The 14,474-nt window shown below is 40.1% G+C and overlaps 1 protein-coding gene across 1 annotated transcript; it reads left to right on the top strand.

Annotated features, from left to right (window-relative positions):
• The first annotated feature begins 253 nt into the window (after positions 1-253).
• On the top strand, positions 254-13,521 carry LOC135476441 (rab5 GDP/GTP exchange factor-like). The gene is made up of 7 exons (XM_064756469.1): positions 254-393; positions 2,141-2,357; positions 4,992-5,107; positions 5,841-6,098; positions 6,786-7,013; positions 8,422-8,678; positions 11,394-13,521. The coding sequence occupies exons 2-7, from the start codon at positions 2,167-2,169 to the stop codon at positions 12,108-12,110; spliced, it is 1,767 nt and encodes a 588-aa protein (XP_064612539.1). The 5' UTR covers positions 254-393; positions 2,141-2,166; the 3' UTR covers positions 12,111-13,521.
• Positions 13,522-14,474: the final 953 nt, after the last annotated feature.

The following is a 14,474-nucleotide window of genomic DNA, read 5'->3' as shown; positions in this document are numbered from 1 at the left end:
GCTGTAATACGTACATATCGAGAGCATGGGTTTGTCACATGATCAATCACGTGGCATGTTTTGACAGATTTTGTCAGCCGCATATGGTATAAATTTGTTTTTGTTCTATAGATTTATTTCGACTAAGAGTCAAAGTATTATATAACTTTGTTCGTTATTAACATAACAAATGCTAATTTCTTGAAACATCATTTCATTTACGATGAAAATATGCCTACGAAACTGCGGCTAACATTGTGTGTGACTGACTATTAATCAGGTGAAAAGAGGAGTCGTACGTCCCGATTTCAACTCAGTCGACTCTGAAGAGCGAATTTCGCTCTCTTAGTGAAGTTATTTTGCGGTTATGTAAGTCCTGAATACTGACATACGACAGGAGAGGAATTAGGGCAGGTAAATGATGTAAGAAAGCTGGATAGACAGGTGAAAGATTCATTGTTGCATAACATGGGGTTTGAACTAAAGTGGAGCCTGACTGACTGAAGTTTTACTAGTTTTGGAGGGACACTCAGTGACTTCTGTAGTATACATCACCTTGTATCAGATGTGAATAATCTAAACGTAAAGTATGTAGAGTTGGAACAGTATTGTCAAATATCATAGGGGAAAAGTTAGAGTTTACTCTATTTTGGTCCTAGGGCTCCATTTTCTCATTCTTTTATTCACGAAAGAAACATTGAATCTTTGGCTCTTAACCAAGTTCTATTTTATGACCTTTGTTGGTTGCTGACCAGTTTTTCAGATGGTTATTGTCTCTGTGAAAACTAGATTCTTCAATAATTCAGGAGTCTTACGAGTTCACGCAAGCTTAGGCAGTGTAAGGTTACTTACATACTCAAAGCCATACTCAAGATTATTTCACTTACACGACAACGGCCAGCATTATGGTGGGAGAAAACCGAGCAGAGCTCAGTGGAAACCTGCGACCATCCGCAGGTTGCTGGAAGACATTTCCACATGTGGGCGGAGAGGAAGCCAGCATGAACTGGACTTGAATACGGTGCAATTGATCTGATAGACCAGACTATGCAAGATGTACACGTGTATTCAGTCTAGCAAATACCATAAAATGACTCATTTTAGCCGTGTTGGTGCACGAGAACCCCTACCTTGTCTCTTCCACTCTGACACATTACATCAACCTTAACTTCCACCTCGCAACAAATGCATGCACCTAGGATATCACGTGCAAGAGTAAAGTCATATGGGTAAATATCCATCTGGCTGTCAGGGTGAAACATGTACAGTTTGCTGAACAGATGTGTACCATTTTCCAGTTTGTACACCTTACATCAGGAAACATTAGTTTGCAGTGTTGTGGGTAATGATTAACAAGAATGAAGTGGAATAGTAGAATGATTAAGACATTGTTTAAAATCTGACAACATCCCCCCATCTTAGTTCTGCATGTTCAGTTGACAAATTTATAATATATAATATCATTAGAAATAATAATATCAAGAAACATAAATTGAAGTTCCCTGAAGAAAAAAAATGTATAAATATATATATTTTTCTTTTGTGGTGTGTAATATGTAATAACATAGCCTTGGTTACTTAATTACAGAACAGTATCAAGCAGTAATCTATTCACATGAAATTAATGCTCACTCATGCAACAAACATCGTTCATGTCATTGGTCAAAGAACAACTCAAGTTCATCAGTGTATTTCTTTGTTCTGAGATTGTTTATCGCATGTAATGGTTCTTTGGAGGTTTCTGCTTCACATTCACATCAACGCAGCACCCTTCTTTAATACATGTCTAGCATGACTAGCAATTAATATGTATATATGCAGGCTAGTCCATACTTGTACATGATGTCCAGTTGTAATTTTGTGAACAAAATTACTGTTTTAGTTTGTCATGGTTTGAATGGAATAATAATCTAAACCAGATTATGGGAAAGCATGTACTCACACATACATGATGAGGTACATGTGTGTGAGTGGTTGGAAATATTTACTAGTAGCATTGTTAAGACCTTTGTAAATTTGAATACCAGCATTGGAGGGTCTCAATTTCTCTGTGTCCATTAAATGAGTTTATATATAATGATCTGCAGTACAAGAATAAATGCAAATATGCGTGTATGTGACCAAAAAAAAAAAAAATGCTGACTGAAACTTTCTATTTCAGTAATTAGAACATAAGCCAATACCAACATGGCTACTGTGAAGAAGAATGTGAAGAAGCTACACATTGATGAGTCGGATCTTCTGTGTAAAAATGGCTGTGGATTCTATGGAAATGTGGCGTGGCAGGGCTTCTGTTCAAAGTGTTACAAGGAAGTGTATCAGAAAGCTCGACAGGCCCAGCTGCAGCATGATACCAAGAGACAGGAAGCCTCCAAAAAGTGAGAAACTTGCTGAAGTGGTTAATACTATATGTAAAGACTAACGTTATGTCTACAGTCTAGGATGTTTAGTGGAGTACATGTAATTGAGAGCAAAAAAACTGTTAGACATGTTAGAATATGATGTTATACATACATTTCACCCTTAAAAAGTGCATTTTTTGTCCTAAAATATTACTTTGGTGCATTCATTTTTCCATTGGATTTCAGTTTTTTTAGGAAAAAGACCTCATAAACACCTTTCCTTGATTAATAGAACTCAAACTCAGTAACACATGTATAAAACAGGCACAGTGTGCATCTAAGGTCATTTTAGATAATTTACTGCACATTTATTTTTGCCTGTTTCAGAATTGTTGAGTGTTCGTAGTCAGGTGTTGGTACATGTATGTGTATGATATATACCAGAGATTTTTTGCAAAGTATCGATCACTGCAAATCCAGTCAAAATTTTGCAGTTATTTTAGAATAGCCCATGTGATTGCAATTAACAGTATATCAGCACTTTTCAGAATTGTCTATAGTTCCTAAAAGTTCTAAAGTTGGTCGCATTATCATTTTTTTTAAACTTTAGAATGATTTGATCACTGTAAATGGCACCGTGGGAGTCTGATATTTACTGAAGGGCAATAATTTCAGCTTTTCTTGCCAAAAGTCACTGGTATAGCCTGTCGAAACTTTTTATTCATCCGTATATGGTCAAGTGTTAAAAGACCTATAGACTTGGGTGCCATTGAGAGTATGGGTGACGTAGCCTTGAGTATGACACCAATCAAGTAGACAAATATCATTTTATCTGGTTACAGATTATACCTTACTGAAAAAAATATGGTTCGTCTGAAGTGAATTTCTTTTGTTATTCTGTCCTTCTTTTTCTTTTAGAAAACTTGGAATTTTAAAGAAATTAACGTTGAGAGAGATTTTTTAAAAAATTGTGATCTACTATCATTTGTCTTGTTTATACATTGTATATGTGTGGTTAATAGCCAGTATACTGTACACAGAGGAGATGAGAGGTGGTTTTCAACTACATGTACCAGCAAACAAGCAATTGTCTAGGGTGGAGCAGCACAGTTACATTTCTGTTTCTCTGTCATTACCTTCCAGTGCTTGTTTTATACATGTACATGTTTTACTGCCATAATGTTTAATGAGAATACAATCACAAATGAAGCAGTGCTCCCAGCATACCATACATGTGAAAAGCGTTATTGTCAGTATATATATTAAAAACAGCCACAAAGCAAAGCCATTGTGATGTGCGATGAAAGAGAGGGAAAGTGCGCAGAATTAAAATGAAGATGTCTTTGTCATGGTTATACACAAGTGACAAGGTAGCCAGCTGTCTCGGACTGACTCACCGTGTTAACATCATCCAGTAGTCTATTTATATGTAGGCCCTACATATATCTGTTTCTGTCTATGTCCGATAATACGTTAAGGAAGTCATTTATTGATCTATCTCAGGGTAACAGATGATGTGCTTTGTATAGACCTATGGCCTAAATCAGTAGCCTAATTTTTCAATCTATTCACCAGAAAGCATTGTGTTTCTTTCAGTATCTTTTTAAATGTCTAAACCTCATTGCAGAGATACATAAGTATACATAGAGATGTGGTAATGTGGAAGAAATTAGACAGTTAATGGTTAATTTTGACAGTTGTCAGGAACAAAAACACTCGCCGTAGTCAGCCAGTATTTGATAGGCTGTTTTGTGAGATAAGCAAGAATAATCTGATGGTATTGTCCATACACTCAGTTGGCAAAGTGTACGTGTTGTAATTTCTTTGGTGAAAAAGTGTGAAAACTCCTTATGAATAGTAGGTTTATTTTTCACAGGTTAGCCCCTCCCCCCACCCCCCACAAACATGCCAAGGAGAGCTTACATTTACTATATGTCTACAGGAATATGTGTAACATTTCCTCAAGCAGTCATTAAGAGATAGCATGGTTAAGCACAACATTTGCAGTCTTGCCAAATTGCCCAACAATGGAACAATGGAGATACTAATATGACATATTCAGGTAGGTTAGTGTCCAACAGCTTTGGTCACCTGACTACCTTGTTTTGACATGCTCTACCAGCTGCAGCTTTGTTACTCATCTATTTACCAGTGGCAGTTTCTATTGTCTGAACCATATTATGATGAAATGAACCTTAAAATAAAATATTGACCTGTTTATGACGGTCATGATTTCATCCATGTATTTCCGCGGAGGATTTGTGTTATATGTGCTCAGTAGTAACATGATATAGGATTGAAAGCTACATTTGTGGTATTTCTTGAGAAAAAGGCCATTGATATTTGAAGAAAAATACCATGTTGATGTAAGTGAATATCCAGGTTATTTTTTCATATAATTCCATGAGGGTGAGGTACATTCTTGATGCTCAAGAAGAAATGTTTTTAATGTATTAGCTACATGTAGCATTTAATATATGTACAGTGTGAATGCTTACTGACATCATGATCGTGTTTGAAAAAAGAAGTTTATTAAAGTAATTCATCTGTATAATTAATGCTCCCTCCAAACTGCATGTGTATTACAGTTGTCAGCCTAAACCATGAGTGTTAGACCTTTCTGTGTGCTATAAAATGCTTGGGTCACTAGTGTTACTGACATCCTTGCAGGTTACCAACAGCTCCTGGGGACACAACACCTTCATTTTCCAAGTTTGAGGAGAAAAAAACACAGCAGTTGAACAAGCGAAGCCACACTGTGAAATCTATCTTCAGAAAAACCAAAGGTATGGAAGAAAGCTGGTTGTGATTGACTGACCTACAGTGTACATGTGCAGACATGACAGGGACAGAGTGTTTACACAGTTGGTGGGTGGTCGTGTGCATGTGCTCAAGGTTTACTTGATTGGTTGGTTATTGTGTACACAGGGTTTACATGATTGGTTGATTACTGTGTATGCAGGGTTTACATGATTAGTTGATTATTGGGAACACAGGGTTTACAGAACCAAACCAGTGTTGTGCACATACATGCAAAACACTGGTTTGGAAAATGACACAGAGTTTGTGCTTCCTGCTTCCACTGTTACCTTTGAAAAGATTGGAAAGACACCATCATGTTTACAGCTTTTTATTTTTTTTACTTTTACACTGCATGTACCATGTTTACTGTGCATTTAGGAGACATTCTGTGTAGATGTTTTACCATATTTACCATATTTACTCAAGAGTGTAAAGATCAGAGGCACAGTGTAAACTGTTTATTTTCAGATAATATATATGCAAATGCTTTTTTGGTTTTTTTTTTTTTTTCCCATCAACTAATTGAATGGTTTCACTGCAGTTGTTGGGCCCCAAACCAGTGACTTAAATTCGATGCAGTCAAGTTAAAACCAATTCAGTGAAAAAGTTAATTAGGTAACTCTCGTTTATTCACGTTAATCTGATTTTTCTCCATCATAATCATAAATGAAAAAGTTCAAAATCTTTATGACTTTAAACCTTAAGTAAATTTTTCAGACAACCAGCAAGACATTCCTGTGAGGAAGGAGCCTACTAGACGCACAAGTTGGGAGAGCCAACAAGTTAGTGGAGATTTTGCTGAGTTCCTTAAGACTTTAAGGAAGCCAGCAGCTATTGATGTGTCCAAGCAGGTGCGAGGCTTCATCGAGAAGATATCCCAGCATGGGGACTGGCCAATCGAGGATTTGTCTGAATTGGTGCAGGATTTCTACCAGAGTATGGCAGAGAGGATGCAGACACATTCCCTGTTCAAAGGTAGCTGTACATGGTTTAAGACAGGCATGATATGTCTGATAGTGTGTTCTGTTTTCTGCTTAAACAGGTGAACAAAACTAAAACAAATAAAGGTAAATAAAGTATAATATAAAATAAAGATAATAAAGTTGTCCTTTTTTATTTTGTCTGATCTAGATGTTTTTATGATTTTCCTGTTTTTCATGGTTTTTCAGTCATGTAAACGGAGAGAAATGCCTGAGGCATTAGCTTAAATGATATAAAATAGCTTTATTTTTATAGCCTTTTCTAACATTAGAAAAAGTTTGTTCTGCCCGTTGAGTGAAATTTGAAATTGATGTAGCCAAAGTACATGTATATAAAAGTTACTTACATGTACCACTTACTGGAGCATTGGGGTCAGTGATTTGAGGGGGCCCTCCGTGGCCGAAGAGGTTAGCCTACCAGCGACTCAGGAACCTCTCACCAACACGGTCGCTATGGGCTCAAGTCCAGCTTATGCTGGCTTCCTCTCCAGCCGTACAAGGGAAGGTCTGCCAGTAACCTGCAGATGGTCGTGGGAAAAGCCTAGTTTCCTCCCACCGTTATGCTGGCTGCCGTCGTGTGAGCGAAATATTCTTGAGTGCTGCGTAAATCACCAGTCAAATGAATAAATCAGTGATGTGAATTGTGTCTGTTATTGTCAGATTATGTTTATGTCTGTATCAGGGTCTGCACAGGAGACAGTGGAGATTCTGATGGACTACATGGAGAAGTTCATCATGACGCGTCTGTACCGCTCCGTGTTCTGTCCTGTCACCACAGATGACGAGGAGAAGGATCTGGCCATACAGAACAAGATCCGCAGCCTGCACTGGGTGACTGCTCAGCAGCTGGACACCATCATCAACGATCACGACCCCGAAATCAGACAGATGGTTGATCAGGCAATTACAGGTGAGTGAGTCAACGTGAAGACGCCATCACCAATGATCACAAGCCTGAGATCAGACAAATTTTGATCTGGCAATTACAGGTGGGTGAGTCAGTGGACAACATCAAGACACCATCATTCACTGTCAGGGCCTTGAGATCACACAAATGGTTGATCAGGCAATTACGGTTGCGTGAGTCAACATGAAGACGCCATCACCAATGATCACAACCCTGAGATCAGACAAATTTTTGATCTGGCAATTACAGGTGGGTGAGTCAGTGGACAACATCAAGACGCCATCATTCACTGTCAGGCCCTGAGATCACACAAATGGTTGATCAGGCAATTACAGGTGAGTGAGTCAACGTGAAGACGCCATCACCAATGATCACAACCCTGAGATCAGACAGATTTTTGATCTGGCAATTACAGGTGGGTGAGTCAGTGGACAACATCAAGACACCATCATTCACTGTCAGGGCCCTGAGATCACACAAATGGTTGATCAGGCAATTACAGGTGAGTGCGTTAACGTGAAGACACCATCACCAATGATCACAACCCTGAGATCAGACAGATTTTTGATCTGGCAATTACATGTGGGTGAGTCAGTGGACAACATCAAGACACCATCATTCACTGTCAGGGCCCTGAGATCACACAAATGGTTGATCAGGCAATTACAGGTGAGTGAGTCAATGTGAAGACGCCATCACCAATGATCACAACCCTGAGATCAGACAGATTTTTGATCTGGCAATTACATGTGGGTGAATCAGTAGACAACATCAAGACACCATCAAGCGTCAAGGCTCAGAGATTACGCAGATGGCTCATCAGACAATTACAGGTGAGTGAGTCAGTAAACTACGTCAAGACACCATCAAACGACAAGGCTCTGAGATCAGACAGATGGTTCATCAGACAATTACAGGTGAGTGGGCCAGTAGACAACATCAAGACACCATCATTCACTGCCAGGGCCCTGAGATCACACAAATGGTTGATCAGGCAATTACAGGTGAGTGATGACATCAAGACACCATCAACAGTTATGACCCAGAGATTAGACAGGTAGTAGATCAGGAAATCACAGGTGAGTTAGGCCAGTGACATAGGTTGAGAACATGGACCGGACAAAATTGGGGGACAGGCCTGTGTTTCAGTGTTTTCTAGGCCATTCTGATGTTACTTGAAATTCTCTCATTCTGATGAAATTCCAGAGTACTGACAGAAAACCGACAGCAGTTGTCCTGACAAAATGAAGAAAAAAGGGCTGTATGCCCCAAAAGTGAATAATAACTACTTATATACAGTGTATGTATATTCAAGTTCTTTATTCAGTCATTTATTATTACCATACCTGTACTTTAACTGTTGTTTTTTTTACCTGTACATGTATTTGTCTCTTTGGTTGTTTTGTGACAGACATCATAGAGATGGACTCACGTCGTGCCCCTCAGGACAAACTCACCTGTATTGTACACTGTAGTAAGCACATATTTGAAGTCTTGAGGAAGTCTAAGGAGAGTCCAGCCAGTGCTGATGAGTTTCTGCCGGCCCTGATCTACATCGTGCTGAAGGCCAACCCACCACTCCTACAGTCAAACATCAACTACATTACCCGCTTTGCTAACCCCAGTAGGCTGATGAGTGGAGAGGCAGGGTATTACTTCACCAACCTGGTAAGGGACTGTGCAGTTCACAGTTAAAAGGCACATTTTCATACATCGATATTTGATGGTTGTAGCATTAAATGTAAATGAAAAATGATTATAATGTGTATTGTTTATTAAATGTGATGATTACACAGCATATTGAGTAATTCTAGACAGGTGACATCAGTTAAATTGCTATTTCATGTGACCATTTTCCAATTATCACATTCTGTCATTGATGCTGTTTCTCTCCTCCATGCTGCTGTGTGAACATTGCATCATGTCACTAAGTAATTGTCACTGCATCCATACAGCTTTCTCTCCTCCGTGCTGCTGTCTGAACATTGCATCGTGTCATTCAGTAATTATCACTGCATCCATACAGCTTTCTCTCCTCCATGCTGTTGTCTGAACATTGCATCGTCTCACTTAGTAATTGTCACTGCATCCATACAGCTTTTTCACCTCCATGCTGCTGTCTGAACATTGCATCGTCTCACTTAGTAATTGTCACTGCATCCATTTAGCTCTCTCTCCTCCGTGCTGCTGTCTGAACATTGCATCGTGTCATTCAGTAATTATCACTGCATCCATACAGCTTTCTCTCCTCCATGCTGTTGTCTGAACATTGCATCGTGTTACTCAGTAATTGTCACTGCATCCATACAGCTTTCTCTTCTCCATGCTGCTGTCTGAACATTGCATCGTCTCACTTAGTAATTGTCACTGCATCCATACAGCTTTCTCTCCTCCGTGCTGCTGTCTGAACATTGCATCGTCTCACTTAGTAATTGTCACTGCATCCATTTAGCTCTCTCTCCTCCGTGCTGCTGTCTGAACATTGCATCGTGTCATTCAGTAATTATCACTGCATCCATACAGCTTTCTCTCCTCCGTGCTGCTGTCTGAACATTACATCGTCTCACTTAGTAATTGTCACTGCATCCATACAGCTTTCTCTCCTCCGTGCTGCTGTCTGAACATTGCATCGTCTCACTTAGTAATTGTCACTCCATCCATACAGCTTTCTCTCCTCCGTGCTGCTGTCTGAACATTGCATCGTCTCACTTAGTAATTGTCACTGCATCCATTTAGCTTTCTCTCCTCCGTGCTGCTGTCTGAACATTGCATCATCTCACTTAGTAATTGTTACTGCATCCATTTAGCTTTCTCTCCTCCGTGCTGCTGTCTGAACATTGCATTGTCTCACTCAGTAATTGTCACTGCATCCATTTAGCTTTCTCTCCTCCGTGCTGCTGTCTGAACATTGCATCATCTCACTTAGTAATTGTTACTGCATCCATTTAGCTTTCTCTCCTCCGTGCTGCTGTCTGAACATTGCATTGTGTAACCCAGTAATTGTCACTGCATCCATACAGCTTTCTCTTCTCCATGCTGCTGTCTGAACATTGCATCGTCTCACTTAGTAATTGTCACTGCATCCATACAGCTTTCTCTCCTCCGTGCTGCTGTCTGAACATTGCATCGTCTCACTTAGTAATTGTCACTGCATCCATTTAGCTCTCTCTCCTCCGTGCTGCTGTCTGAACATTGCATCGTGTCATTCAGTAATTATCACTGCATCCATACAGCTTTCTCTCCTCCGTGCTGCTGTCTGAACATTACATCGTCTCACTTAGTAATTGTCACTGCATCCATACAGCTTTCTCTCCTCCGTGCTGCTGTCTGAACATTGCATCGTCTCACTTAGTAATTGTCACTCCATCCATACAGCTTTCTCTCCTCCGTGCTGCTGTCTGAACATTGCATCGTCTCACTTAGTAATTGTCACTCCATCCATACAGCTTTCTCTCCTCCGTGCTGCTGTCTGAACATTGCATCGTGTTACTCAGTAATTGTCACTGCATCCATACAGCTTTCTCTCCTCCGTGCTGCTGTCTGAACATTGCATCGTGTCACTAAGTAATTGTCACTGCATCCATACAGCTTTCTCTCCTCCGTGCTGCTGTCTGAACATTGCATTGTCTCACTCAGTAATTGTCACTGCATCCATTTAGCTTTCTCTCCTCCGTGCTGCTGTCTGAACATTGCATCATCTCACTTAGTAATTGTTACTGCATCCATTTAGCTTTCTCTCCTCCGTGCTGCTGTCTGAACATTGCATTGTGTAACCCAGTAATTGTCACTGCATCCATACAGCTTTCTCTTCTCCATGCTGCTGTCTGAACATTGCATTGTCTAACTTAGTAATTGTCACTGCATCCATACAGCTTTCTCTCCTCCGTGCTGCTGTCTGAACATTGCATCGTCTCACTTAGTAATTGTCACTGCATCCATACAGCTTTCTCTTCTCCATGCTGCTGTCTGAACATTGCATCGTGTCACTAAGTAATTGTCACTGCATCCATACAGCTTTCTCTCCTCCATGCTGCTGTCTGAACATTGCATCGTCTCACTTAGTAATTGTCACTGCATCCATACAGCTTTCTCTCCTCCGTGCTGCTGTCTGAACATTGCATCATGTCACTAAGTAATTGTCACTGCATCCATACAGCTTCAATATTCAACCTGCTATGAACAAATTTATCTTATTGTCAGTTGGTGATTTATAACCCTTTGTGTGAAACAGGACATTGTTTGAATGACCATTAATTAAATTATGATTAATTTCATTGAAAGGCTTAAAAATGTCTATCAGAAAATTGGATTGGGCCAAGGAAAGGTAGGTAATACCCATACTTGTACTTTGCTCAGTTGACATTAATTTTTCCACTGTTGCAGTGCTGTGCTGTGGCATTCATTGAAAGCCTAACGGCCGAGTCATTGAACATGAACCCGGCTGACTATGAACGCTTCATGTCTGGTGAGGCCGTGCCGGCTGGCAGTGGCAATGAGTATATGTGTGAGGGGCTGAAGCTGATGTATGACAACCTCAAGACCCTCGCCGAGCTGCGACAGAGGCAGGAGAAGGTGATGGCGGAGGCTTTACAGCTGCAACAGGACATGAGGGAGTTCAAGGAGAGTTTCAAGAAGGAAATCCTCAACGTTCTTGAGCGCACACCTCTCGTCGTCAAGCCCAGGAAGTGTAAAGCGGACATTGACGCTGATGACCCCAGCAGTGAGAAACTGCCTCCTCCCATGCTCCCCCTGCCGATTGCCCTCTACCCCCAGACAGAGAGTGTTGACAAGCCAGTTGAGGAAGACAAGCACACGCCTTTGCTAACTGAAGGCTTGTCTTCAGGCTCGGTTGATAGAGAAAGTGAACAACCCATGGAGACGATGACAGAGCCTTTAGAAGGCTCAGGCCCCCAAGTTGAGGGAGGATTTAGTGAAGATACATCTGCTGGACAGGCTATGGACCCACATTATGTGCCAGATGCTGATAATTCTGTTCCTGATCCAAACACACAGCAGATGGAAACTGAAAGCTCTGGTAGCCATGGCAACACAGTATTTACTGGTAATGGTGGAGGCCCTGACATTGAAGCAGTAAGTTAATTATAAAGCGGTGTTTCAAAACGGAAGCGGAAACTTCAGTACGTGTACTGAACAGAATGTGATAATCCAAAATGGACGATGTTTAAACGTTCTAAGAAACTCCAGGTGACAAAATTTGTGTCATTTTGACTTCAGCTAAAGGCCAACTTTATGACAACAAGGTTTATAGTTTGTAAGAATACACATATTTGAAAATGTCTGCTGTTGAAAGGCTTTGTTTGCTGTCTTAGGGTGTATAGTGTGAATGTCTGATATGAAGTTTATTAAACACAAGTTAAGAGATGCTTTAGGCATCTGGTTGATTGAAACGACCATACGTGTATGTGTGAGTGAAAGCACTTGGAAATTTTCCAGCACAACCATTCAACAGTTGTTGAAATAATACTGTTTTCATACTGATATACATTGCACAAGTAACATTTAAGCAGTTGTGAAGTTTACTTGCAATTGCTGTACATTTACCTGTACATATGTTCAGTGCATCCATACCAGTGTATTCATTGACATTTAAATCAATCATTTTTTGTGAATTGTATTTTTTGGTAGAGCAGATATTTATTTTTTTGCACTCTGGGTACATGTATGTTGTTTGAAACCTGGAGTGGCCTGGACTAATTTTCAGCATTTGACTAGCATGACCAGAATCTTTGTTACATGTACAGAAAGTCTAAATATGAAAAGCAGAAATATTGTTTGTATCGTATGATTGCAGGGCTGTGGTGTAGGTGTACACGTACGTATATTTGAAGACTTTATCAGTTCATCTTGTCGGTGAAGATTAAAACAGACATTTTAGGGAAAAAAGGAAAATGGAATACAGTTTGCTGCATATGACACACCACTAAAAATCCTTTGTTGAAACTGAATTTAAACATGTACATAACATGGACCAAAACTTTAGGAATGTTACACTCTTCAGACTCAGTAATGTAGGAAGTAACTATTCCAAGTAGCATCATTATTTTGGATTTGAATGGAACGGTCTGTATTTCTCTTTAAATATTGAAACAGGCAAACCTTGTATTGTACATGTATTGTAATTTTGTTACTTTCATGTATGTACTTATTAATGCAAAGAACATGAGAATATTGAATTGGAACACATCACAAAATGTTCAAATCCTGTCCAGAATTTCATGTACTTCCTCTCGGTTCCAGGATTTCCTGAGATTTCCTTGGATGTAGATTTACATCAGTGCTGAAATGTGCTATTTTGAATACTCGTATGTAAACAAAGTTAAGTTTGTCTATGGATCAAAGTCTGAGTGGAAAGTGGGAAGTATTAGAAATAATGTGGACAGTGGTAGGAATATTTGTGCATTGTGGTGTTGTCTTTTTAAAGTTATATAACATATATGGACCCCAGATTATACATGTACATGTATGGTTTGGGTTGCCTCATACTTGTACATGTATGGCCAGGGTTGACCCATACTTTTACATGTATGGTCTGGGTTGCCTCACACCTGTACATGTATGGTCTGGGTTGCCTCATACTTGTACATGTTTGATCTGGGTTGCCTCACACTTGTACATGTATGGGCTGGGTTGCCTCATACTTTTACATGTATGGTCTGGGTTGCCTCACACCTGTACATGTATGGTCTGGGTTGCCTCATACTTGTACATGTATGATCTGGGTTGCCTCACACTTGTACATGTATGATCTGGGTTACCTCAAACTTGTACATGTATGGTCTGGGTTGCCTCATACCTGTACATGTATTGTCTGGGTTGCCTCATACTTGTACATGTATGGTCTGGGTTGCCTCATACTTGTACATGTATGATCTGGGTTGCCTCATACCTGTACATGTATGATCTGGGTTGCCTCATACCTGTACATGTATGGCCAGGGTTGCCTCATACTTTTACATGTATGGCCTGGGTTGCCTCATACCTATACATGTATGATCTGGGTTACCTCATACTTGTACATGTATGGTCTGGGTTGCCTCATTCCTGTACATGTATTGTCTGGGTTGCCTCATACTTGTACATGTATGGTCTGGGTTGCCTCACACCTGTACATGTATGGCCTGGGTTGCCTCAATACTTGTACATGTATGGTCTGGGTTGCCTCATACGTGTACATGTATGGCCTGGGTTTCCTCATACTTGTACATGTATGATCTGGGTTGCCTCATACTTGTACATTTATGACCTTGGCTGCCTCACACATGTACATATATAGTCTGGGTTGCCTCATACCTGTACATGTATGGTCTGGTTTGCCTCATACCTATACATATATGGTCTGGGTTGCCTCATACTTGTACATGTCATTTATGAAACCTAAAGAAAGCCAGAATATTTACTGGTACAATATTATGCTTTATGGATTCTGTCCTCGGGTATTGCAGT

Source organism: Liolophura sinensis, chromosome 10 (assembly GCF_032854445.1).
Source record: "Liolophura sinensis isolate JHLJ2023 chromosome 10, CUHK_Ljap_v2, whole genome shotgun sequence".
NCBI lineage: Eukaryota > Metazoa > Mollusca > Polyplacophora > Chitonida > Chitonidae > Liolophura > Liolophura sinensis.
The sequence above is the reverse complement of the archived record's forward strand: the minus strand, read 5'-3'. Positions and strand labels throughout refer to the sequence as shown.

Coding starts and splice junctions, on each gene's coding strand:
- LOC135476441 (XM_064756469.1), top strand. CDS start 2,167: ATGGCTACTGTGAAGAAGAATGTGAAGAAGCTACACATTGATGAGTCG. Junction 6,099..6,785: donor GACACATTCCCTGTTCAAAG/GTAGCTGTACAT, acceptor TGTCTGTATCAG/GGTCTGCACAGGAGACAGTG. Junction 8,679..11,393: donor GGTATTACTTCACCAACCTG/GTAAGGGACTGT, acceptor CCACTGTTGCAG/TGCTGTGCTGTGGCATTCAT.